The sequence below is a fragment of the Sturnira hondurensis genome, unplaced genomic scaffold (assembly GCF_014824575.4).
Source record: "Sturnira hondurensis isolate 20B ecotype Veracruz unplaced genomic scaffold, ASM1482457v3 Scaffold0021143, whole genome shotgun sequence".
Taxonomy (NCBI): domain Eukaryota; kingdom Metazoa; phylum Chordata; class Mammalia; order Chiroptera; family Phyllostomidae; genus Sturnira; species Sturnira hondurensis.
Genome location: NW_028093774.1, coordinates 1,753,690 through 1,779,737, shown reverse-complemented (window position 1 = coordinate 1,779,737; position 26,048 = coordinate 1,753,690). Strand labels below are relative to the sequence as shown.

At 64.3% G+C, this 26,048-nt stretch overlaps 1 protein-coding gene across 2 annotated transcripts; it reads right to left on the bottom strand.

The window, feature by feature from the left end:
- Nucleotides 1-608: 608 nt before the first annotated feature.
- BEGAIN (brain enriched guanylate kinase associated) lies at nt 609-24,543 on the bottom strand. 2 transcript variants are annotated; one of them, XM_037031566.1, is made up of 7 exons: nt 24,520-24,542; nt 10,995-11,084; nt 7,997-8,158; nt 6,605-6,671; nt 5,280-5,387; nt 3,413-3,496; nt 609-2,599 (listed from the first exon to the last, which is right to left on the bottom strand). In XM_037031566.1, exons 1-7 carry the CDS (start codon nt 24,531-24,533, stop codon nt 1,283-1,285), a joined length of 1,842 nt encoding a protein of 613 aa, XP_036887461.1. In that variant the 5' UTR covers nt 24,534-24,542; the 3' UTR covers nt 609-1,282. The 2 variants fall into 2 exon arrangements, with proteins under 2 accessions (XP_036887461.1, XP_036887462.1); XM_037031567.1 differs by lacking the exon at nt 10,995-11,084 and having other exon boundaries at nt 24,520-24,543.
- Nucleotides 24,544-26,048: the final 1,505 nt, after the last annotated feature.

Below are 26,048 nucleotides of genomic sequence, written 5' to 3'. Positions count from 1 at the left end.
AGGGAGAGAGGGGGCCAATTGAGAATTCTCCAGAGCTGATGAAATAACACCGACCCACAGACAAGGCTCCCCATGAATTCCTGAGGAGGACAAATCCACACCCAGGCGCACCTTGGGGAAATGGCAGGAAACCCGAGCCAAAGGGAAGGTCTTAGGTGGCAGGAGAGAACGAGGCAGATAACCAGCAAGGAACAGCTCCCAGGGGGTGGGGGGTGGGGGGTGGGGCAGCGCAAACAGCATCCTGGATGTATTCCCTGCCCCCGACCCGGGTGAGACAGGCATCTTCAGAGAAATAAAAAGGGGGGTCACCAGCAGAGGCACAGTGAGGGAATGCTGAGGAACCCAGACATGAGGGACGTCTGAAGTGCAGGACAGGGGCGCTGGCAGAGGACGGAATGCAGCAATGACACCTAGCAGCTTAGTGGGGGCTCTGACTCTGGGCAGCAGCCATTGGGTGCAGGCACAGCTGTCAAGAGCAGGGCAAGCGGGTCGGGGGGACACCCAGGGCCACAGCTCCCGGAGGTCGAAAGGCAGTGGGGAGAAGAAACAACTCGGACCCGAGCTTCCCACCGATGTCTTTTATTAGTGAGTGTAAAATACGGTACCAACAGACGGCATGCATCGCAGACAGGAAAGCAAGCCACAGGAATGGGAGTCAGGGCCTCATCGCATCTGAGGTAGAGCAAGGGGGGCTGGGGAGCGGGAGCTGGGGGGCGAGCACCGGCCCCACTCGGGACGACGGACTGCGGGAGAACTGGGGGCACTGTGCCAGCCACGCGGAAACAGCTGAGAACGTCTCACATCCCTGCACCCGTCCACTTCCCCTCTTTGTGCAGAGAGCTTCGGGGTTCCTTTGTCACCGGCACTCTGGGCGTCTCCACGAGACACCCTCCCCCCTCTGAGGGCCAGGCCCCACTTGCCCTTGCCCGGAAAAGGGAGCTCTGTGTTGGAAATGCCAAGGCTGCTGTCCAGGGGGCTGGAGGCCTAGTGCGTTAAGAAAGACCCTTTTTCTCTAGAAAAATAGTTTCGCTTTATAAAAGGGGGGAATGCTCATCTCAGGTGGGGAGAGATGATGTTCAAGAAACGTTCTCGGCGAGCTCCGTCATGGTGGGGCGGGGGACACGAGTGGCAGAGGTCCTTTTCTCGGGCTGCACTGGGTTAAGTGAAAGGAAGGGCTCTTGTGGGCAGGGCCTGGGGGGAGGTGTCTGGGGGCAGGTGAAGAGGCCCCGGGGTGCGGGGTGGGCGGCCTGGCGCCCCGTGGCCTTGGCCTGCAGGCAGGCGCTCAGTTGAGCAAGGTTCCGTAGAGCTGGGCTTTCGTGAGACTGTCCTTGCGGCTCAGCCCCGAGCCCCCGGTCCGCGGGAAGGCCGGCTGGGCACTCAGGCGGGCGGCGGCGTGCATTTCCGGAGAGGCCTCCATGGAGCTGGGCTCCAGGGAGTCTCTGGAGCTGTGCAGGCTGTGCTCGGGCTCCGGGCTGTCGGCCACCCCACACAGGTGCCCCCCAAGCCTCTCCCCCTCACCCTCGCTAGCCGAGTAGCTGGGCCTTGGGCTGGTAGGGCCACCGGCCCGGAGGAAGCAGGGCTCTGCCAGGGGGCCCTGGGAGAGGTCGTCACCCTCCGAGAAGCTGTCGGCCTTGTAGCTGGCATAGAGAGGGCTGGCGCGGCCCTCGGCCTTCTCGCCTGGGCTGCTCCCGCCGTAGTGGCGTTCAGGGAAGCTGCAGGGCGAGGCCCGTCTCGCAGCCACTGGGAAGGAGTAGGCGCCAATGTCCTCCACACTCAGGGGCCGCCACTGGCTGCGCGTGTCCTCCCGGGGCAGCCGGGCTGACCCCGGCTTGGCCCGCAGGCTCCACAGGTTTGGGGGCACCAGGGCCTGCTGGGGGCCTGGGGAGGTTGGGTAGCGGTAGGGCCCTGCGGAGTAGGGGGACAAGGTCCGTGCGAACCCCGGGGCCACCTCAGCCTCCAGCGGGGCCGCTGCCACAGCCGCGGCCTTAGCGAAGCGCAGGCTGCCCGGGTAGGCGGCGGGCGGCGGGCGCTGGAGCCGCGGCTCGCGGCTGTTCAGGTAGAGGGCCTGCTGTGAGGCGGCCAGCGTGGCGCCCTGGCCCTGCTCCTTCTCCTCAGACGTGGCGCTGAAGCTCGAGTAGGAGCTGGATGTGGGCAGCGAGCCTGCGTAGCCTGGGAAGGCCTCGCGCCCAAAGGCCACTGGGAAGGCCGCCGCCTCGGCCTCCTCCTCCTCCTCTGCAGCACTGTCGGTGGAGTTCTGGGCCCGCAAGAAGCCCACGTCAGTCACTGACGCGTCCACGCTGGGCCGCCGGTCTCGCGGTGCCTCCTCGGGGCAGTAGAGGGCTGTGTCACTGCAGTAGACATCCCCCTTGTAGGGGGGCCTAAGGCCCGGCTTCTCCGCCCTGTCTCGGAAGGCCAGGTCGCGGGCGGAGGCGTCCGACAGGCGGGAGGACAGGCTGGCGGGGTCCGGCTTCTCCAGCACCTTGGCGATGACGCAGGCGGGCACGCTGTCGGCGTAGGCCGGGCGGCAGAGCGGGGAGGGCAGGCTGCAGCCGTGCTGCTCCAGGTGCAAGCTCACGCGCTCCTGGAAGTCCGAGGGCAGCTGCAACGGACAGTGAGGGAGGGCGGGTGGGACAGGGCCGAGTCAGCCTCGGACTCACCTACCAGCAGGCAGAGGAGCCACCACCTGCAGCCCAGGCCCAAGACGCTCCTGGATTCACCTGAGGACCCCGGCCTGACCCAGCCCCGCTTGGGGCTGCAGTTCCCGCCTCCCTTTTCCTCCCACCCAGGCAGGGGCTGACTGGTACCCCCACGGGGTCCTGGGCACTTCTGTGTGAGACAGACTCAGAAACATGCAACAAAGACCCAGGGCCTGGTGCCTGTGGGGACGTCCCACTACTGTTTGATCTGTTTTGTGAGTGTCTCAGTGTGGCCCAAGGCAAGGGAACAGGGACAGAGGCCTGGGTGAGGTGAGCGTGAGGAGGGGTGGGGGGCCCTGGGTCAGCCTGGCTTGGGCACCAGGGAGGCCCATGGCCTGGGCTGAGTCACGTCCGTGTGTGGCCAGTTCTCTCGTCTCTGAAGTTGGCACTGCCAGTCACTGCGCCTGCACCAGGCGGCGGGGTCTCTGTGAGGCTCACAGAGGGTCACTCAGTGGGTGGAGGGCTTGGAGCCAGGACAAGGAGCAGCCTCCCCGAGGACACTGAGGGGGTTTCCAGGCTGTCCAGGCTGGGGGAGAAGCTGTGTGTGGGTGTGGCCTGCCCCCACGTCTCAGGAAGGTTAGGAGCCCGCAGGAGCAGGAGGGGCTCAGGCTCACCCCATTTCTGTCCCTCAGGGCTGGGGGGTGGCCTCAGGTGGGACCTACACGGAGGAGCCCTGAGTGGTCCCGGGGCGCCTGGCTGGGCGGGGCCCACGTTACCTCCGACACCTTATGGACCCTGCCGTAGGTCTGGCTGCACTGTAGCAGCTGGGCCGCTAGATTGCAGTCCTTCCTATAGAGCTCCTGAAAGACAAGAGAAGGCATCGGCCAGGAGCCCGCCCCCCGCCCCCCCGGGTCCCTGTGCCCTGACCGGAGCCCAGGGTGGCTCTGCTGTTGGCAGGACAAGGACTCTCAGGGGCCTCACGCTGTCACCTGCAGAATGGGGGCCTTGGCTCTGACTGGCAGCTGTTGGGGTGTGGAGGGGCCCTCTGTGGTCCTAGGGGGGAGCCTCTTGCCAGGTGAGGGCAGTGGTGGCAGAAGGGCCCCAGGCATGAAGGCTGGCACCTCGGGGATGCGCCACTTCCCCGCCCACACCCCTGTTCTCTCGGTGTGGCCTGGCAGTGGGCTGGCGGCTGCAGGGCTAGGTGAGTGGGGCCCAGGGGCTGTGGGACCCAGGTCTAGGTGGGGACCCGCTCAGCCTCCTGAGCTGAAAACAGATGCAAACAGTAGGACTCAGGGGACCTGGTCACTTTTTGGAAAATCTCTGTTGCATGTGCCTGTGGCTGGGCCTGTCATTCCCATCCCCACCCAGGGACCCTCCTCGGTAAGGGGGGGGGCACGAAAGGAGGCGGAGGCCGCCCCTGCCAATCCCCAACCCGGCTCCCCTCACCTCCACCTACCGTGTGAGGCTGAGGCCCCAACTTGGCCTGCACAGTGGAGGGAACCTGGGTCCCAGCCTCTCAAGACCCCCTTGGGCCTCTGGGAGAGGACACAGGTGGCTGAGAGCGGAGAACTGACCCCGGCATCCCCGCCCCGCCCCCCGCCCACATCCACGGTCTGTCGCCTTCTGGCTTCCTTCCAGCTTCAGCCTGGAACCAGCACCCAGGCCCTTCTGCCCGCTCCCACAGCCGCCGTTCTGGCTGGGCCTCCACCTGTCTTGCCAAGACTGTTGCCATGGCCACCCCCAGTCTCCCCACTCTGGCCCTCCTCTCTGCGGTGCGTTCCCAGCAGGGCTGCCTTGTAAGCCCGTAAAAGTGGATGTCTCCTCAGGCCGCCCCTCTGCTCAAGACCCTTCCAGCTCGTGTCACTCAGGATAACCTGGTCTCTACGGTAGCCCGCGCAGCATGGCCTCCCTAGTTCCTGGCCTCTGCTCCAGTTGCACCTGCGCTCAGAACCCGTTCTGGCTTCTCTGCTGCTCTCCAAGTCACCCAGGCTCACCTAGGCCTCTCGTCTCCGGACGCCCCATAGGGTGAGGCCAGCTCCCTCACCCTCTTCAGGCCTCGGCTCCAGCCACCTCTGCCGGGAGCATCCTACCGAAACGTGCTCGCCCAGTAACTGGCAACACCCCAGCCCCTGTCCCCTGCTTGAGTTTTCTCGGCAATGTTTAGCACTTCTAACACGCCCAGTGTGAGTGTCTCTCTTGCTCCTGTCTTTCTTCCCTCTCAGATGGAAGCGCCACATGGGCAGGTGATTTTTTTACCCGTGTTGTTCACACCATGTTCTCAGAGCCTAGTGGGGTCTGGCAAGGAGCAGACACTAATTAGTGAATGTGTGGCCAGCGGTCAGCGATCCATGGAGGGTGGCTGGGCCCAGTTCCTGAGGCCCTTGATGTCAGTCCCTGGGGGTGGCCACATGGCTCTGGTGCCCACGGGGAGTGGCCGTGCCCCAACCCTGAGGTCAGGAAGCCCTGGTTTGAGTGAGAAAATATGTCCCAGTATTCCCAACCTCGGACCTGTGTCCTTCCAGGACATCCTTGGTGGTGTGTCCAGCTGGGCAGCCCTGCCCTCCCTCGATAGCCTGCCGCCCCCCTGCCCGGGCCAGCCCCTCCCACCTGGGGGCGGAAGGGTTGGAGGGACCTGACACTCACATTGTCCTCTGACAGCTTGTCGATGGTCACCTTGGCCTCCAGCAGGTGGCTGTTGAGGGCAACAATCTCGTGGCTCAGCGCACGCTTCTCCTCCTCATAGTGCTGGCCCTGGGGTGGGGGGGCGGTGGAAGGAGGTGGCCAGTGCTCAATGGTCAGCCCAGGCCTGGGGCTCAAGTCCAGTTGCCCCCTCAGGGCCCCCGTGTGCCCTCTTGCAGCCCAGCATGACGAGCTGTTTAGAGGCCCACGGAATGCAGGGGCAAGACCACAGACCACCCCAGGTTCAAATCCACACTGCCCCAGCCAGCCAGGGGTCCTCAGGTGCGTCACTGCCTCTCTGAGCCTCCGTTTCTCCTCTGTGCCATGAGACAGCAGGGTCCGGCCTTCCGGGGTCTGGGGTGTGGCTGAGTGAGGGCGCCTGTGCTCAACATACAGCCTGGCCCATCTCACTCGACAGATTGGGAAACTGAGGCCCAGAGAGGAAAGGGCCCTTGTCCAGGGTCCCAGCTGGCCCCGGGCCCTGGGCCTGCCTGCCATGGCTGTCTTACAGCACCTCGAAGGCTGGTGTGCGCTAAACGCCCAGTTTGATTTTCAAAAACAAAAGCAGCCTGTAACCAAAGGAGGAGAGGCAACTCCTGCCTTCGAGGGAGGGCAGGCACCAGCACCTACCCTGCCCTGCCTGGACGTCCAGCTTTAGGAGTTTTCTCTCCAAAGTCCAAGAACATGGACGGGGAAGCCCACTGTCACCCGCCGACCCCTCACGCCGAGAGCAAGCCAGCCCTCAGTGCAGGAAAGGCAGTGCTTCCGAGGGGATGGGCTTGCATGGGAGCGCCTCCGGGAGGGATGCTGTAACCCCTACCCCCACCCCCACCCCCCACTGGGCTGTGTGCCGGCTCTGGCTCACTTGTTTAGCACTGCTGTAGTCCAGATCCGGCTCTAGCTCATGCAGGGCCTGAGCTGGGGCCTCTGTCCTCCCAGGCCCATGTCTCTAGGCTGTTGCTGAGCTGGAGTCTCCGTCCCCAGTGCTTGTCGTCTCCCCCTCAGCCCTGTTTACCCGCCTCCAGGTGGGGCACTCACACTCTGCTGTCGAGGCTCATGGGGTCTCAACCCTGTACCTCGCTTGCACTTACTGAGAACCCCACTCAGAGTGGAAAGGGTGGGGCAGGCCCAGCCCTGTGGGTGGTGGGGTAGGGGGAGTGTGCCCCAGGAACGAAGGCCTGTGACCCAGCTCCTAAATGGACAAGGGGGGGACAGCAAGGCCCCACCAGAGCTGGGGCCCAGGGGCTCAGAGCTGGGGGCAGGGCCGTGGACTTTGGGGTGGCCCTCACCATGCGATACAGCTTGTCCTCCAGCTCCTGGTTGATCCTCTGCAGTGCCATGTAGTTGCTCTGAATCCTGGAACAGGAGGCAACAAGGCCACCGCTGGGCCAGTCCTGGCCTCCCCAGGACCCCCACATGGCTGCAGAGCTCGCTGAGCAAGGCCAGGCTGGGCCCACCCACCATGCCCTCCCTGGTCTAACTGCTCCTCCGCATGGCAGCAAACATCTGGTCAAAGCTGCCTGGCTGGAGGTCTTTCCCAGGCCAGGGTTGAGGACCCCTGGGGACAGGAGGGAAGGCCTGGTTTCCACAAGTGACTGCCCAGCCCTCACTCAGGGCCAGTTTGTTCCCACATCACACACGGCGCTGACCAGCCCGGCTACGAGTGTATGTTCAGCAGCATATGCAGTGGGAAAAGACTTAAGACTGTGTGCCGGGCCCTGGGTGATGGTGGTGGTAAGACATGGTCACTGGAGGGAGGGCGACAGTGCAGGGGAGGGCAGGCCTGATGCCCTGTGCCTCCGCTGCTGCCATGCAGTGTGGAGTGAGTATGACCGTGAAGGAGCCTGGGACAGTGACGGGCCTCTGGACAACCTGTGTCTAATGTTATTCTCCCCCCACAAACAGTAGGGAAGCTGAGGCCAGAGGTGCTTGAAGCGGCAAGTGCAGGGCTGAGACTTTAACCAAGACCATCAAGGTCGACTCCCCCAGGACTCGGTGGAGACGCTCAGAAAGTCCAGCAGGATAGGGCCCTTCAGGGAGGGACAGGCCACCGCCTCTCTGGCCACTCCTGTCTCGGGCTGCACCAGCCATGATGCCCTGTAAACATTTAAAAGAAGCCAGGCCAGCAACAAAGTCTGTGATCTCTCTGCCTCTTCCTAAAGGACTGCATGTTCCAGAATCACGCCCATCTTCAGCCGTCTGCTGGCAGACCCTGTGCGTGGGCTCATATGGGTTTTAAGGGAGTAGTAACTCGGGGGTCCCACAGCCCTCCTGGCATGTCAGTCACTGCCGTGCTGCCCAAGGGAACTGTCCCTAAGCTCTGGTTCACCTACACGGCTAGACTTCGATTTTCCCATCAGGGCCCCGGGGGACAGTGGCTGGGTCCCTGAGGAGCCAGCTGGGGTCTGGAGATGGCTCTGTGTCAACCTTCATGAGACAAGGAGTGAGCTGTGGATGGGGAGGTGGCTGGAAGGAGTCCGGCCTGGCAGGGGTCAAACCCGGGTCCGCAACCTGGCTCAGTAACCCTTGGCACAAAATGCGACTTTGGAAACGGCTTACCTGCAGTGGGCCCAGGGCTCCCCACCTGCTAACGGGGCGACCAGCTTGGCTGGGAGGTAGAGCGCCGGCACCATAGGTCTCCGAGCCCCGCCCTCGGCCCCGCCCAAGTCCCGCCCCCTGACCTGCGCAACTTCTCCGTGACCTTCTCCAGTTCCTCCTGGGCGCGCCGCAGCTCGATCTCCAGGTAGTGGCGCGTGGAGTCGAACTCGGTCTCGAGCTTCTCGAGCTTGTGCGTGGTGTAGGACAGCCGCTTGCGCAGCTCGCCCTTCTGCTCCTGCAGCGCGCTGCAACGACACGCGGCGGCGGGCGGGGCCACCACGCTGAGCTCGGGAAACTGAGGCCCGTGCGGGCCCGCCGGTCGCGCTGCATGCGCCCGGCTGCACTGACATCCACACGTGTGCGCGCGCACCCCCCACAGCCCCTTCCCAGGGGGGCGGCCCTCGAGGCTTAGGGACACTTGGGGTCAGTCCCTGGGCCTCCAGCGGTGTCCCAGCAGAAGTCAGCCCCTGCAGGGTCACCTCGTTGACCACAGAACCTGGCCAGTATTTGGGGAGCTACGGGATCCTGGACAGGAGAGCACCCGTAAGCACCCGGCCTCATGAGGCCGGCTTCTGGACAACACAGCTTACGTAGGCCCCCGCTTTTGCTCCTTTGCAACGTTGGGTAGGGACGCTATGTCCCACAGGGGGCAATGCCATGCCCTCCTGTCCCCAAATTGGCTGTGTGGCCCCAGCAGGCTGTTTCGTAGTATGGGCGAGGGGGACGATGGATGGGGATGACCAGGGTCCAGAGCGGTGGCCAGCTAGCTGCACACAGCATTGGACACTCAGGAAAGCCCAGGGCTGCTTGTGCCCCCTGTGCCAGGAAGACCTCCTCGGCCCAGGCCTGGCTCTTGGGGCTCTGTGTTTCCCACAGACTGGGGGCTCCTCTACGACCCCAGGGTGCTAAGCCCAGGATGCCCAGTAAACAGACAGGACAATCCACCCTTTGGACTGCATGCTTGCCCCTGGGAAGTAGGGACTATCCCCCCCTTTTCCCGTGGCCACAAAGCCCTGGTCCAAGAGAAATTCTGCCCAGAGACATGCACAGGTGTGAGGGCTGCAGCCCTTGTCACAGACACAGGTGGCATCTGTGCCCTCCAGAAGAAGTGAGGGCATCATCCAGCCACCCACGTGGCCCCTTGAACCCTGAGTCCTCCCCCTCGTCTGGCCTCCTCTGCCTGGGCCATCACTGCCTGCTCCAGACCCTGGCACTTCTGAGACCTGCGATCCCAGCTCACCATGCCCCTCACGCCAGCACACCCCATCCTGGAGACCAAGTACCTGTGGGGTACTCCACAGCACCCCTGCCCCACCCCTCAGAGCCAGCTGCTCTTCCTACCCTGCCCTGTGGCCACCACCCACAGGTACGGCTGGGAGCCTGCCGTCATGCCCACTGCTCCCGTGACCCAGCCACAGCGTCTACAGCCCCCCACCACCACCCTATTTCCTCCCCTCCCTCCTGCCCTGCCTCATTCCCAGCATCTCACAGCAGTAAGACAAACATGAGTCCTGCCCCACAAGCCTGCGGTCTCAGGGGAGACATGATGACAAGGGAACAGCTTTGTCAATGAGGCAGGTGTGGGAGGCAGCTTGGCGGAGCTGTGAGGTGCGGCCCAGGCTGAGCCGGAGCCTCCCCAGGGTTCCTGGGCAGAGGCCGCCCACTCACAAGGTGCCCACCCTCCAGAGCCCCCGTTTACCCTTGGCCTCTGGGAGGCTTTACATACTGGGCGGCTGTCCCACCGACCCTCAGATGCTGTTCCCACCCTCGCTGAGCCCTTGACACCCGGCCACCCCAAGCTGTGCCCTGGTCAGTCCTGGGCTGACAGCACCCCTGGGCCCTAGCTCCACCCTCTCCTGACCCCACGCCTGCTTGCCAACCGGGACCCTCAGTCACAGCAAACCCCCGGGGCCCCAGCCACATGGCCCCCATCTACGCCACCCCAACTCTCTCTCATCTGCAGACCCCGTGACCTTGCCCAGGCTGGTCCCCAGGGCCCTGGCTTGCACTCCAGCCCCTCCCTATACATCTTGGGAAAACCCCCCCATGCCCGACCCCACCTGGACCCCCACAGGCCTCCATTCCCAGTCCGGTCCTCTCCCTGGGCCCCCGCTTCCCTAGGTCCAGCCAGCCACCGGCCTCTTCCTCCCAATGGCCCACAAGCACTGCATACTCAGTGTGTTCAACGTTGACCACTTTCGGGCATGGCCACCCTCAGTCCCCAGTCAGACCATGAGAGGCTGTGGTGACCCCTCTTTGCCCCTTACATCCTATCACCAAGCTGAACCAAGTGCTGGGGTTCAGCTTCTCAGAAGCCTTGGACACGTCCCCTCCTTGGTCTGGGTCAGAAACCGCCCTGCTCTCCCCGGGCGCTAACCTGAGCCCTGCCTGGCCTCAGCCCGTCTCCACCCAGGGGACACCCTCACTTGGGAGGCAGGGCTGTCACGGTGGCCCCTGTGCCACCCTGGGACATCGGAACCACTGAGCGATGACACCAGAGGCAGGCCCCCGGTGGAAGCTGGGAAGGTGGGGGGTTGCCCCGCCCAGGCCCAGAGGCTCGGCCTCCCCCTAGAAACAGACCCCCAGATGTACAGGGGGGTGTGGAGGTCCAGCCATTGCCACCACGCCCCCAGGCCAGGGCTGCCCTTCTAGGCAGGGGCCTGGGGGAGCCCTGCTGAGATCACAGCCCAGTGTGGCCCCCAAGTCCAGGCGAGGTGAGGCGGGCTCTGAACCCGACGTGACAGGGCGGTGGGTGGGCACCCTGGCCCCTTCTTGCTCGTGGCAAGCCTGGAAGCACTTCTCTGCCTGCCTCTCGGGAAACAGGGATAAGGTCCCCGGTGCAGGGTGGGGCTGGAGGGGTCCCTTCCTGCTTCCACCAGGGCCTCATCTGGCCCCAGGGGAGGCCTGGGCCCAAGGACAGAGCCCGCGTGAGCCCCGAGACGGCTGCACAGAAAGGGGCTGGGAGGGTGTGTTGGCGTCGGGCACCCGTCCCTCTCGGGGCCTCCCCGTCTGCCTTGGGCAGTTCACGAGGACAAGGGACGCAGGGACCCCAGGGGGCCGCGGAAACAACAGGCATGTTACCTGTCCCAGAGCGAGGGCGAGGACCTGGCCAGTCGGCCCTGCAGGACGCGGGACTGCCCGAGGCAGGAGGGCACCCAGGGGCTGCGCAGCCTGTGGGCGAAGAGGACAGAGCTGCTCAGAGCAGGGTGGGGTCGCGCCAGGCCCCCAAGGGCACACATCGCGGGGGGGGGGGGGCTGCCACCTGGCACAGGGACACCTGGGCAAGGGGGCCGAGTGGGGGAGCAGAAGCCGGGGCAGGGGGCTCCAGCCCGTGGGTTTGCCACCCTGGCTGGTCAGTTCCCTGTCCCCTCTCAGGCTTGCACCCACATCATGGCCTTGGAGGGAGCCCCAGCTCCGGGTTCACCGGTGGCTACCAATCCTTTTCGGCAGGACCCACTGGTCGGAGACCCAAGGAGGCAGGAGAATGCAGGGGAGCGTGAACCTAGCTCCCTGTCTGCCGGAGGCAGGGACGGGCTGACCTGGTGGGCGGTTGGTGGGGTGGGGCTCTAGGACCTGGCAAATATTAGGGGCCCAGGGCAGGCCGGCTTCTCCCTCCTCGGCACCCTTTTCCACCCCGCCCTGCCCGTGGCCTGTGGGGCTGGGCGGCAGGTGGGGTGGACGCAGTGTGGACAAAAGTGAGAAGGGACCCTGTCACCCTGCCGAGGGCAGCTGGATGTCTGTCAGCCTCAGCGAACCCTCAGGTGCCCCTCCTGTGGTCTCTCCAGGGCCTCGGCAACCCGCCAGGCCCGACAGAAAGGCTCTTGAGACCGCCCGGTGACGTGGCGCCTGACACACGGGCATGAGGAGAAGGAGCACGGCCATGCCAGCAAAAAGCGGCGACCTGCAGACGGCCGGGAAAACCACGGCAGGAAAGGACTATTTGTTGCGCTGTGACACCAGGCAGTGGGGTTCTGGGTAATCTAAAGTTCTGTTATACTTTTCTGGTTTTGTCCTAATTCCGGCAGTGAGGACAAAAAACATCAAAGAAAAATTTTTACTAAGGATAAATTCTGGTCCAGAAAAAGAGGAAGATCTTAAGCGCGGATGTGACAAGCAGAGGGGGGGGCACAGCGGGGTGCTCCCCACCTTGGCTATGGGCCCCACTTTCCTGTCTATAAAATGGGCCGGCCTGACCCCGGACCGTGCAGCGGCCACTGTACCCCAGAGAAGTGAGAGAGTGAACTGCCTGCCGTCAGCTGTCTCGCAGGGCCAGCGATGGCCCTCGAGGGCGCTGGTATGACAACGCTTCGGGCCCCAGCGATGGCGACTAGGCTCAGGGTCACCCCTAGTGGGGCTCACGAGGCCACCATCCTGTGCTTGCTGCTAGGAGATAGAGGGTAGGCCTGGGAGCCAGGGCTGACCTGCACTGAGTCAGGGGGACCACGGTGACCCCGGGTCCCCGCGTGGGTGCCCTCACCCTGTGTCTCTGGCATGCTTGGATCCTGGGGGCTCCAGGTGTCAGCCGACATCTGACTCCTCCCCCAGGGAGTGGCTGGCTCAGGAACTGGGGGAGACTAGCTGGGCCAGCTTTGGGGGTGCTGTGGGACCAACTGTGGGTCTTCAGGGATAGGGTGGGAAAGGGACACTCAGCCTGTGCCAGGACCGTCCCTCATCTTGGCCTGGGAGGAGCGACCCCATCAGCCCCACCATACAGACACGTAAATGGCCACAGCCACCAGGGGCTGCCCTCCAGGAGCACCAGGCCATATACTCTGATCCCAGCACACCTTCTGGAAGGGACCAATGGCCCTTTCATCCGAGTCCCTCCAAATGTGCCCACACACATCCGTCCTCCAGGCCACGATCCACACGGCCCCTCCTCCTGGAGTGGCCCTTGCTTTCTTACTGAGTCTCCAGACCACCTCCTTTTTTGTGAGGCTCAGCTCAAACACCACCTCTTCAGGAAGCCCTTCTTGGTTCCTCCCTCTCTTTCCTCATCTCTCCCCGTCAGCCCCAGACTGTCTCCTGCTGCCCCTCCACTACCTGTGACCGCTTGGAGCCCTGGCCCGAGGGGTCCGCCCTCTCCACTCCCCGAGAGGGCAGGGCTGGGTGTGAGGCAGCGGGGGCCTTGCAGGCTGAAGGGGTCTGGAGGGTCCGAAGCTGCCCCACAGCCAGGTGAGGGCGCACGTCCCTGTCTGCCGTGGCTCTCGGTGCCAGACACTGGCTCCAGTCGTGCTCCAGCAGCGCCAGATTGCTTGTGACTCCTCACAGGCCACAGGCAGCTTCACATCCTGGTGACTTTGTCCTCACATCCCCTCTCCCAGGGTAGCAGTCCCTTCCCTCAGCTCCCGTTAGCTCCTTCCCACCCAGCGCCTGCGGGGGGACCCGGACGGGGTCCATCACTGCTCCTCAGCGAGCACCACAGGGGCCGAGTCCCTGCCCCATCTGCTGCCCAGCGATGGTGCAGCCCTCCAGCTCCAAATGTCCCCCAAGAGCCAGACGGCACATCCCTAGACCCAGCCAGACCACGCCCCGCTTCTGCTCAGAATCCCCCGTAACTTCTCACCCCGAATCCCTGCCCCCTGGGACTCAAGACGGCCCCACCTTGCCCTGAGCTGGCACGCCTCACGCACCCTGGCCCCTCTTTCCCCACCTCAGGACCTCTGTCCTTGCCCCGTCCCTGTCCCTCAGCCCTGGTCATTGCCTCCTGGCCCTTTATAGGCCTGCCCTCCCCCCACTCTGCCTCATTCCTCAGGGGGCACAAGCCTGACTGCTTGTCTGTCCCTCCCTGGGGGACTGGCCCTCCTCAGGACAGCCCTCGGAGGGCCCAGGGGTGCATCCCTGCAGAACCCACCGCCTCTGACCCCCGCCCCCAGGGGGCAGAGCTGAGCCTCCGCAGAAGGCTGCCACATGCATTTTCCTCGGGAGGAGGGTGGTTCCTGGGGGAACTCAACGTCTCCAGAGTCCTCCTCTACTCTCCTTGACCTTGGTCAACACCTAGCTGATTCCACCCTCTGTGTCCCATGGGAGCCCACTCTGGACCTTTCCCAAGGGGCAGGTGGTTTGTGAATACCCCCACCAGTGCCTTCCAAGGACCCACCCTGCCCCAGGCACACGAGCCAGCCTCTCCACCTAATCTCAGACCACCCATTTTACAGATGAGGAAACTGAGGTTCACAGCGATCACGACGGTCACACATCCTGGCCAGGGCTCCATGCCAGGCCAACAGTCCTGCCCCGAGTACTGGGGTGACAGGTCTCACAGTGTCACCATGGTGCTTCTCAGTGAACATCCCCGCAGGCAGCCAGACAGGATGTGGTTGTCATCCATGTCGCTGAGGGAAGCAGCAACCAGAGCCCCAGGGTGGGGTGGGGAGTCGACGTGTGTGGGGTCAAGGGCCGTGGGGCCGTGCTCCCACCGGAAGCTCTCCCTGGAGGACAGCAGTGCTGGGTGCCCACTGGCACTGCGTTGAGGCTTGGACACACCTGGCCAGGGCCTGGACACCCACCTTGTTGACCTCAGGTGTGGCGGTGCCCCAGGCTTCCGGGTGGCCCTAGTCAGAGAGGCCATCGAGAGAAGGCCTGGGGACTTGGCTCCCAGAGAGGACAGAGATAAACAGCAGAGCTTTGGGGGTCTAGGGGGACTGGGCCACCCAGGACAATGGGGCACAGACCCTGCGTGTCCCTCAGTGCCCACTCTCAGCAGGTTGTTCCCACTGATGTCCACCCCAGTCCTCATCAGCCCTGGTTGGCAGACAGAACCCAAGCCCAGGGTGCCTACGTGGCACGGAAGTCACGTGGGGGCACAGGCAAGCCCGACCTGGCCCCAGCCCCCCGGCTTGGGGCTCTGTCAACCCCTTCCAGCCACAGGGGCTAGGGAGATGACACAGACAGATGCCATGCTGTTTCCCAGAGCCCAGGGCTGGGAGGGCGACTGTCAGGGGCAGGGCACGTGGGGCCCCAGCACTGGGCCTGGCACACAGCCGTGGTGAAACAGCGAGCCCAGGGGCAGGGGCAGGGGTGGGAGGGGCGGTGATGCAGAGAAGGGCCCTCAGTGCTTGGGAGGGGCTGTGGGGGTCCGGAACCAGCCCCACCCAGGGCCCGGGAGACTCCCACTGTATCTCCAGGGAGGTGGGACCGTCCAGCGAGCCCACTGCAGACAGCCACTCATTCCCGCCCAGTCGCCGGCGCCCCTCGCCCCTCGGTGCTGCAGCTGCCCTCAGCCACTCGCCCACCTGTCCTCACGGGCAGTCGGTCACTAGGTCACTCCCTCAAGGCCCTGCCCCTCCCTCTCTCCACTGCACTGGCACTGGGGCCACACCCCAGGGAGGTGAGGGCCACCTGTCCCCGCAGAGGTGGCAGGAGAGCTGATGGGCCACTCAGGACTCTCACTACACTCCTGTCCCCTCCCTCTCCACATGCAGAAGGACTCCTTCACCCTTCTTTTCTCTGCTCTGCCTCCCAGCACCTCCTCTGCCGCCCCCTCTCACAGCTGCCCTCCTCGCTTCCGCTTCCTCTTCCGCCCTCACCAGGTCCCCACCTGCCAGCATCCCCACGACACCACCCACCCGGCACTGCCGAGAAGCCCCCCAGGCTGCCCCACGCCCGCGCCAGGCTGGCTGCAGCCCATGGGAGTTACCCCTCCACCCAGACCACCCATGTTGCCCTCTCTTCTGGAACATTCTGTCCAGACCTGAGCAATCAGCTACTTTCCCCATACTGAGAAAAACCCTCTGTGGACCCTCCAGGTGCTGCCCTGCTCCACGGAAGTGTCCGTCCTTGCTGCCACCCTCCGAGGACCAGTGCTCACCTGGCTCTTGTCCCCTCCACATCACCAACTTGCCCTGCCTTCTCAGCCCTCATGGGATTCGGGCCTCCTCCAGCAGACAGCGACCCAGGACCCCTCTCTCCTCCCGCAGACCCCGCCGCGGGCTGCCCTTGTGGGCCTCAGCTCCCCAGTGGCCTGGCCTCCAGCTGCCCCCCTCCCCTGGGCACACTTACCCCATGGTGACTGCACTACCAGTGCCGGAGGTCCCCTGGGATTCTGGCCCAGGGCAGAGACCACCTGACCTGCGGAACCTCGCCTCCAGACCACCCGCCCCTTCTCCCTGGAGCCACACCCCACCGCTGCCCGCCCACTGTTTTGGAACCGCAGCCCAGCCTTCTACTGGGCTGGTGCCTCCTATACCACCCCCCCGACCCCCCCACCCCCGTCTGCTCTGGGCCGGATCCTTNCCCCCCCAACCCCCCCCCCGCCCCCCGTCTGCTCTGGGCGGGATCCTTACCTGCCCTGCTCAAATCCTGCTCGTGCAGGTCCACCCCACGGGCAGGGCCTCCTTGGTGCCCGCTGCACCGCACCTCCAGCCTGCCCTGTCCCTCCAGGCTCCAGCCACACTGAGCACCTCCTGCCTCAGAACCTTCGCACCTGTGGTTGTAGCGGCCCCGACTCCTGCCCCGTGGCCCCCGGGCTGCTCCTCCCCCGCACGATGGTCCCGTGCAGCTCTCTGGCGGAGGCCTTCCCTGAGCCTGGCTGGTAGGGAGCCCAGGGAGCATTTGCTGAGTGAATGAGGGGAAAAAAGAAAAAACACCCACACGCACGTGGACCCATTTTACAGATGAGTAAACTGAGGCTCGAAGGGGGAAGTGCCTGCTCCAGGTCAAAAAGGCTCTGGCCTCCACCCCGCCGCCCTCCTTAGCGCCTGTGCTCCCGCTTTTCCTGCCTCTGGGTCCTGGGCCTCTATGGTTTGGCTTTGTTTTTCTGGCCACGCCCAGAGAAATTGCTTCCTCCAGAGACTGAACTCCCCAGAATGATCACCAGGGGGCAGGAGCTTCAGTGTCAGCCAGTCCCAAACTTCGCACGGGCCACACTTACATGAAACCAGTCTCCAGCTCTTCATCTAAAGTTTAACTCTCCTTGGGCGGCCAAGCAGGGAGCAGAGGGGCCCCGTGGTGGAGGGCAGCCTCCAGGGCCCGGAGGAGAGGACGTCCAGTGGCCCCCTGAGAGGCAGGACGCGCCTGGTGGTCTGCACAGGGGATGCAGCTGAGGGGGTTGCGCAAAGCCTTGATCAGGCCCCACCCTAGTGTGGACGTGGCCAAGGCCTGGGCATGGCTGGGGCCGGGCCTGGGGGAGGGGTAAAGGCCCTGAGAGCCTGGCCCTGAGCAAGGGCCCAGGGCCTGGTTCTCTTGCCTTCGCCTTCACTGCCGGGGCAGTGTCCACAGGAGGACTGGCAGCAGGCTTGGGCGTGGGGCTGTTCCTCTGGTGGGGAAGCCAGGACAGGCAGCCCTAAAGAGACGGCCCCAAAAGAGGTGTAGTGAGCTGCCCAGTGGGCCCAGGAAGCCCGCTGGTCGCCCTGGTATATGGGGCTCCTTGGGCACCCTGGTCCAGCCCCTCTTTCCTAGCACCAGATGGGCACTGCTGGTTGGTTGTCATTCTCCTCTCCATCTCCCCCTCCAGACTGAGGGACCTAGAGGGCAGGGCTATGCACACCTGGGCCTGGGCCCCACCCATGTCCCAAGGCCACCCCTGACCTCCATCCTGTGCTCAGAGGGTGTTTGCAGGGAGTTCTGGTGTACGAAACGACCACCAGGTCAGCCCCACACCCTCCGGACCTGGCTGCAGGGCTCCCAAGTTAACCGCCCAGTGCCTGCCCTCCTGCCCTGGAGCTCGTCTGAGAAGGGGCTGTGGCTGAGCCCTCTGGTGATGAGGTTCATTACTGCCCACCAAGGAACCTACGCTGGCTGCACCAATCGGACCTCCCTGCCAGCCGGCTCGCCGCTGCAGACAGACTCGGCACCAGTAATTGGATCAGCGGGAGGGCCTGTTTTCCAGAATTCGGGGGATCGTAAAGGTAATCAGGACTGTGGGGGGCTCGTTGGTGACCCTGGATCGTGGGGGCGGGGTGCAGCTGGCCGGCCCCGCACCCCTTCGCACCCTGTGGCCTCTGCAGGATGCCCTTGGTGCCTGCTGGTCCCACCTTGTCCTCAGCACCCCTGCCCACACCCACAGGAGGCAGTCCCGAGGGGGAAACCAAGTCTGGAAGAAAGGGAACTATGACCCTGGGTCTGAAACTCACCCAGTTGCTGGAAGGAGGGTGCCTTTCTGAGCCTCAGTTTCCCCTCTGTGATCAAAGCTTGAAGGGGCACTTGGGCCCATGACAGCCGCCCCTGCCAGCTCCCCTGTGACCACCCTGCTGTGTTGCCTGTGAGGCCATCGGTGTTGTGCTCCCTGCCGCCGCCTCCCCTGAGGCCTGGCGGGCGCTGCCCACACTTGGGATGAAGCTGCTGTGGCCCAGGGAGCAGGTCTTTGTCAGGGCGCCTGACGTGCGAGCACAGGACCCAGGATGAGGACCCCCCCACCCTGGGTGGCCTCTCTTTCCAAGGCCCCTGCTCCCAGTTGTCATCCGTAGTTTCCTGGTCCTAGACTTTGTTTTTTAAAGATTTTTTATTTATTCCTTTTTAGACAGAGGAAGTGGGGGAGAGAGAGGGAGAAAAACATCAATGTGTGGTTGTCTCTCACATGCCCCGTACTGGGGACCTGGCTCACAGCCCGGGCATGTGCCCTGACTGGGAATCGAACCAGCAACCTTTTGGTTCACAGGCCGGCACTCAGTCCACTGAGCCACACCAGCCAGGTCCCAGCCTTGGCCTTTACCCCTCCTGCCCGGGCCCAGGACACAGACCTGACACCCCCTCGAGGGGTGGGGCATAGGAAGCAACTCAGCCTGTTGTGGGTGTAGAGTGAGGGTGTTCAGGAGAGGCCAGGGCTGCCTGCCTGTTGTTAGTGGGGTGCACAGCACGCCCTTGCTCTGAAGCATCCGCCCCCAGGACCAGGGACGTGTGCAGTGTGTCGCCCTGCTCTCAACTCTGAAATTCTCGTAGGGTCCTAACTCACCACGGGGCTGCTGGCCACATGCCCCGCCCCAGCTCACAGGGTCCTCTCCCTCCCCTGGGAATAATGTCACCTGCCCAGTGCGTGAGAAACGGGGCCTGGGCAAACTGAAACCGTGTGAGAGAGGGGGCAGGCAGTTACCAGCCAGAACCAGCCCCAGCACCACAAATCACCAGCCAGGCTCCGCCTCTGCGATTTAATCCTCCAAACCCGTTCTCAAGTGGATGAGATTGTATTATTGTCCCCAGTTAATAGATGCAGAGACAGAGGACGAGAGAGATTCAGACACTTGTCCAAAGACACACTGCCAGCAAGTGTCAAAACTGGGACTCAAACCCAGGTGACTGCCTTCTTAATCTTGTATGTCATCAGAGAGCCTTTGCAAAATAGTGGGAACTCAGATGGGCTGTGGGGCCAGGAGGCTTTGAAGGGAGGGACAGAAAAAGGTATGAGAGAGCAGTCCGCGTGGAGGTTCCCTCTGTAATGCCCTGGCCCCCAAAGGAAGAAGTCAGAGTGCGGCTGTCATTCACACTTAAGTGAGAATTAGTCTGGCAACCTTCTTCCAATAGGACCTGGTTTAGAAGTGGGGCAGAGAGCCTTGAAGGACCACTCTTAAAGAGGGACTGGGCCTGCTTGGGATGGAGTAGGAGGGGAGAGACAGAGGGTCAAGGCCAAATCCCTCCACAGTGGACTCTCTCTCAGTGGGTGATTTCGAATTAAAAAACAAAAAGAACCCTCCACCACTCCCTGAGGGCCAAGGGAGGGGAGTGGGGGCACCTACCATGTGTCAGTCTTAGTTAAGCATTGGGAATAACCAGTGGGATGCTGTTCTGAGGGGAGACAGATAATAAAGATGAATAAAAAATCACAAGTCCATGGGGGATCAGGGGATCAGGGGTAATCAAAGCATGGAAGGAGTGGTGGGGGTGTGATTATAAATAGAATGAGTGGTCAGGAAAGCCCCCCCCCCCCGACAAGGAGAAAGATGTGAAAGAAGGGGAAACAGGAGTCATGTGGGTATGTGGGGAAGAACTTTCAGGCAGATGGGAACAGCACGTGCAAAGGCCCTGGGGCAGGAGCCTTGTGTCCGATGTGCTTCAGGAACAGCGGGAAGGCCTGGTGGCTGGAGGAGACTGTCTCCAGGTAGTCAGCCTGGAGTTTCCGCCCATCCCTCCAGCGTGGAGAACGGCATCTGCCGTGGGCAGAACCACAACTGCAAACCCATCACATGAATGAAGCAAAAACCAGTGTGGGCAGGAGCCTGGTGTTCATGGGGAAAAAGAAGAAAGAGCCCAGCCTCAAACCATACACAAAAACCAATGTCAATAACTTCGTGACATCAGAAGTTTCTGAAACGAGACACAAAAAGCTGCAATCAAAAAGGAACGGCATACAACATTCGACAGGATTAAAAATAACTTCTGTTCATCAGAGGACCGTTTAAAGCGGGAGAAGCAAGCGAACAGCAGGCGGTGCATTTGCCACGCGTGTAACTGACAGGGACTATCCGAAGCACTCGAGACCAGTGGGGCGACTTGACAGGGAAACCGCACTGAGGTTTTCCACGAAAGAGGAAGCCAAACAGGAGCAAGTCTGGGGAAGGGCATTTCCTGCCTCCCGGAGACTCAGCGGCACGCCCGCCTCCCCGCGGGGCCGGGGGTCGGAGACTGCGGCGATGCGGGCACTCCGAGTACCGCTGGGACGCTGACGTGACAGGCAGAAGCGCCCGGGAGAGTGCGGCCTGATCCTCTAAAGCTGCCTGTAAGTCCGCCCTGTGCTCCTGCAGTGCCACTCCGGGGGACACCCCACAAACCCAGCCTGCTCCCCAGAACGCCTGCACGCAGCTTCATCCTTAGCGGTCCGGGATGGAAGCCGCTCAGGCTCCCATCGACGAACAACTAGACTGAAGTCACTCACTCGTGCCACTCCTTCCCCCAAGACAGCCGGCACCGGCTGCTCCCTGCGCCCGAGAGGGTGATTCTGGCCCACATGGCATTTGGGTGAAGAGCTAGGTTGAGAACCGCCGGGATGCTCCGCACAGGTGAGGTTCCAGTCCCGAGCAGTGCGCTCCATGCCGGAGCCAAACCATGAAAGAAAACAGGGCCGCCTGTCACAGAAGTCGGGGGCCTGGAGACTTCAGGGGAGCAGGAGGGAGCTGTGCTTGGGGCAGGGTCTCGGGAGGCATGTAGGGGGCTGGCTGCATTCAGCTTGCAGGGGGGGAGATGCGGGGCGGTCACCAGGTGGTCGTGCTAAACCTCACAGATATTGACTACTTTTTCTGGATGGTCGTCGCAGTTCACAACTTTGAAGACTCCTATTTTGGGGGCAGGGGTGGGCTCAAGCCGGGAATAGCTCTGGGCCTCCTGGGCACCTCCTTAGTCCCAGGCACCATATGAGGCAACTGACCCGCTTTCCTGTAGGACAGGAGGGGACTGAGGCTGACACAGTAGAAGGAGCCTGCCCACAGGCACGGAGCAGATGAAGCGGCCGCGGCGGGGGGTTGGGGGGTGGTGAGGGAAGAGGGCCCTGTTCAGAGGAAGGCAGAGGAGGGGATTAACTTGGGGATTAGAGGCACCATTGGCTCTGCACCCGGGCCTCAGCGGCTGGGACTTGCTAATGTCCGAAAAAGCTGGCGCGAGTCACTGGGTCTGAGGGAGTGTGGGGCCCGGGCTGTGCAGCCGGCCGGCCCGGAGCAGAGGTGGCCAGACCTGAGGGAGCCCTGCTGCGTGCCGGACCTCGCCAGGATCAGAGCCAGGCTGTGCTCGAGATGGGGTGGGTGGGCAGAGGACACTCCAGGTGGCCTGGAGAGCCAGGGGACCTCCACTCCCTACCCCTCACCTATCTCCCTGAAGGCATTTTGCTTCCTCAGGCCCCCAAGACTATGCACCTCTTGGAAGGCCCTTCCTGTCCGTCCTTGCAAACTCCTAGTCTTCCTTCAATCCTGGGCTCAAATGTCCTTGCTTCCAGGAAGCCCACCTTGATTCGCCAGGCCAGTGTCCCCGACTTGGGCTCCCTGGGAAGATGTGTGGATGGGACCATGTCCCTGTCCTGAGACAGGGTCTGGCTGTGGGACTTGGCCAGTGACCAGGGTCTGGCTGTGGGACTTCCCCGGTGGCCAGTGTGGGACTTGGTACACAGAGAGGGAATGAGTCCACCTGGGGGTGACGGTCACAAAAGCCACAGAGAAAAGCTGACATGGAGGACAAACAGTTTGTCATGTGGACATGAAGGCAGGTGGAAGGGCATCCTGGGCAGAGGGAATCACACAGGCAAAGGCAGGGAGCTGTGGCGGTGACAGCTTGCCTGGGATTCAGAAGGGGGACTACAGGGTGGGGCCAGGGACCTGGGTGGAGGGGCCCGGGCAGGGGGACCGCAGCTGCACACCTGCCCACCCAGGGTGCTGCCCAGGCCTGCAACGGCATGGCCTTTCCACTCATTCTGAAGTACTCGCTGGACCTCCCTCCAGCCAAGCTGCAAGGGTGGGAGGGGCGAAGTGCCTGCCCCACGCTTCAGACCCCAGGCCAGGCTGGCAGTGTGCAGAGTGAGCGCTGGGGGCAGGAGGCACGACCCAGGCCCAGGCCCCTCCAGAGTCCCTTCACTCGGACGGGACCAGAGACCTGTCCTCTCCTGCTGGGGCAAGCCCTGTGCTTCCGATGCCCCACAGGGAGCCTTCGCCAGGGTCCCCCTGCTGTGGACCAGGTTCCAGGTGGGGGATGTTGTTCCCCCAACAGTCCTGCATGGCGGGGGTGATGGGGACACATACTTTGCAGATGGGAAAACTGAGGCCCAGAGAGGGTCAGGAACTGACCTGACACTGGGTCTGTGGGACCCTGAGCCCTGCGACCTTCTCTGTGCCAGGCCTTGCTGACCAACTTCCCCTGCCCCTCGCCTCCCTCCCAGCGGCTTAGTTCTGGACCCCGAGGACACTTGGTGCAGAGCAGCGGCAGGGGCGGCTCCCGCACTGGCTCCACCCCACGATGGCCCGGAAAGGCCCTTGAAGCAGCTCTGGGGACACCCGTGGGGTGAGAGGGAGAGGAAGGCAGGATCCTCCCCAGTCCTGGGGGGCTACCTGGTCCCCGCCAGCTCCAGAACTCTGCCTTGGCTGAAAGGCCATGTCTGGTGAACCAGACGCCCAGGCCCTGGCCCCCGGGATCGGCCTTCAGGACGCAGGTTGGGGAAACCCACTGGCAGAGACGCCTGGTGCCCTCAGTGGCTGGGGCAGTGGGAGTGCTCACTGGGCTCCCCTGTCCACCTCTGTCCCCAGCCGGGCAGGCTACATCTTTGTCCCTATGACTCAAAGCACAGGGTGGGAGCCCCGGAGCCTTGGCTGGGTGGGGAGACGGAAGGAAAGAGAAAGAACCACAGGGCCACCCACCCCTCCAGGCTGGCCTCCTGGTGCCCCATGAAGGCTACCTTTTGTCCAGGTCCCAGCTTTCCCCTCTCCCATAGGGAGCCCAGCCCTGGTGGGGGTATTGGGGAGGTGACAGCCAATGAGGGGTCCCTGGGGGGCCAGAGCCTGGGCTGCTGCTCCCTGGGCCTCACCAGGTGCTCCCCCCGACCCCCCCACCTTGACCATGACAAGATGCGCCTGCCTGACAGACATCAAGTCTTGGGTCTCAGCAGCTTTGACCTAACAGGCTGGACCCCTCTTCCCAGCTCAGGAAAAATGGGTCTTGGCCCTGTGAGACCCCCAAGAAAGAGCTGCACTCCAGCTCAGCGGCCAGGAGAGGGCCCTGCTCTGGTGTCCAGCCGGGTCCTCCGCTGAGCCACCTGTCCCCAGGCACCGGGAGCACCAAGAGTTACCTGGGAAGCCCGGGCCCCTCTCCCATGGACCCAGGAGCCTGCCCTGGTACCAGCCAGGGTCCTGTTGGGTCCCTGACCCTTGGGAACTGGGGGCACCTGCTAGCCGGAGTCCTCTCCGCAGATGCCGATTGGGACCAGGGCGGGCGGGTGGGGCAGACCCTGCCGGCTTGGGCCGATGGTGCTGAAACCCAGCAGCAGAGCTGGGCCAGCTGCCCACGCAACGCCTCGGCTCAGGCTCCGGAAGGAAAACACGTGTGTGGGGGGGCGGTGTTCCCAAAGTGGGGGTCAGGGCGGCCAAGGGAAGTCTCAGAGGAAGTCATGAATATTCAAGTTGCCTGATCCCCGGCCTCCGAAGGGCCAAAGGCAGCCCGAGGAGCGAGGGCTAAAGTTTAGCGCCCGGCGGGAGGCGGCGGGGGACACTCCGCAGACACCGTCGCGGGATTCCCCCAAATGGCTCCGAGACCGGACCACTCTGGCCAGCGGCGAGGTCTCCATCTCCCGCCCCCGCCCCCACAAGGCATAAACTTAAAAGCCCAGACCCGGGCAACTGTCTGCGGGGGTGAGGGGACCAGCCGGCGCCGGAGACCCGTGCGGAGCAGCGCGAACAGAAACCCAGAGGGTCCCGTGGGACGATCCGGAGTCCCGGGTCGGGCGCGCGGGACCGCCGAGGCCGCCGACCCCGGCGGCGCACCCCGGCCCCCAGCTGCTGGGGCCCCGGTCCGGCCGGCCGCGGGGTCCCCGCGGGGGCTCCCCATTGTCTGGCCGCGCTCGCACGCACCACGCACGGCACCCCGGCCGGGCCGCGCGGCGCGGCGGCCCCGGAGATGCGCTCCCGCACGGCCCTCGCCCCCTGCCCGCCAGCGCCCCCACCCTGACCCGGCCCGCAAGCCGCGGCGCGGAAGAGGCTCCACTCACCTGAGTTTCTCCATGTCTGCGGCAGAGGCCTGCGAGAAACCAAACAGAGGGTCAGCAGGCAGGAGGCGTGCGCTCCGCGGCCGCGCCGGGCGGAGCCGGGCACCGTGGGCACAGGCGGGCGCGGCGGCGGGGCAGCCCCGCGTGGCCCGCCCGGTGGGAAGCCCGGCCCGTGCGACCCCAGTCCCCACCACCCAACCGCGGTCCCTGGGACTCAGTGGGTGCGCCGGGCACCTGCCGAGTAACAGGTGAGCCCTCCCGGGCCGCTGCGCTCCCCAGCACGTAGTTACGCCTCCCCCCAACACTCCGGGGGGACGAGGGGGCTGGCCCGGGGACTCGGGAAGTCGCGGCTGAGGACTCCGGGTAACACAGCCCGGAGCGCTCCGGAGCTCGCCAGAAAAAGGGGGACCCGTCTGGGTCCTGTTAACACTTCCGCGGCTGCAGTCCCCGCCGCTCCCACCCCCCACCCCCACCCCCCACCCCGGCCCCGCCCGTTAACCCTTCCAGCCCCGCGCTCCCTCCCGGAGGAAGCCGAGCCCCGAATCTCAACATCTCCGAGTAGGAGAGTGTGCGGATCCGGGAACTGGGGGCCATCCGGGATCGCAGAACCTGACGCTCGGAGAGCCCGAGGGTGGCGGCGCTCCGGACTTCAGACCCCTCAGTCAGGGACCCCGCCGCCCTCCCATTCCGTGGTTCCGGGCCTGGCCCGCCCCTCCCGGGCCCGAGGGATTAACCCTTGCGCGACCGACTCGCCCATGGGGCTCCCTGCCGGGCTTGCGCAGACCCGCCGGCGAGCGGCTCGGAGACCCTCCCCACCCAGCCCCGCGCAGTGGGGCAGCCCCTGCGCGCGAGGCGGGGGGACCCACCCGTTGCCGTTAACCCTGCGGGCGCTGGCGAACGACCGGGACCGCGAGCGGCCCGGGCGGGATCGCACTTCCTGCGCGGAACTGGGGGCACCCGGCTGGCTCTCCATCACTCGGGAGAGGCCGCTCCCCAGGGCTTTCCCTCGTCTTTCCGTGCCAGGACAGACATGAAAGGGGGATGGGGGCTGAGCCCAGGGACCACCCGACACACCTGGGAAGACTGATGACTGCCCATCCCGGCCCCTCGCGCCGCGTCCGCCGGGAGCGCGCTCCGCTCCGGTCCGGGCCCCACGCCGCCTCCCCCACCGCCCCGCCGGGCGAGGGCGCAGCCCGGCCGTCAGCGCCGAGCTGGGAGGCCTGGCCCGGGGCCTGGGCCAGGCTCAGCCACCAATTCCCCGGGTGCCCAGGCAGGCCTTCCCCGGAGTCCCCGGCCTCAGTTTCCTCACCTGCAAGCTGTGGTTGGGGGTAGCGGAGAGCGGACTAGGCGCTCTGCTGCCCGTCAGCACCGCGGGCTGCGAAGGGGCTGGGGTGGGGGAAGGAATTTCAGCAGAAAGGGTCCACGAGGGGCCCCGATTGGCAGCCACACACGATCCCCGACTCTCTGAAAGTTGTCTGAGACCACGAGCCTGGACCCCCTCTGTGTACCCTCTTCCCCAAGACAAAGAATTG

Bases quoted from the DNA above. Each gene is read 5' to 3' on its own strand.
- BEGAIN (XM_037031566.1), bottom strand. The intron at 8,159-10,994 runs GTAACATGCCTG...GTGTCGTTGCAG, and splicing joins TCGCCCTCGCTCTGGGACAG to CGCGCTGCAGGAGCAGAAGG. The intron at 3,497-5,279 runs GTGAGTGTCAGG...CTTGTCTTTCAG, and splicing joins ACAAGCTGTCAGAGGACAAT to GAGCTCTATAGGAAGGACTG.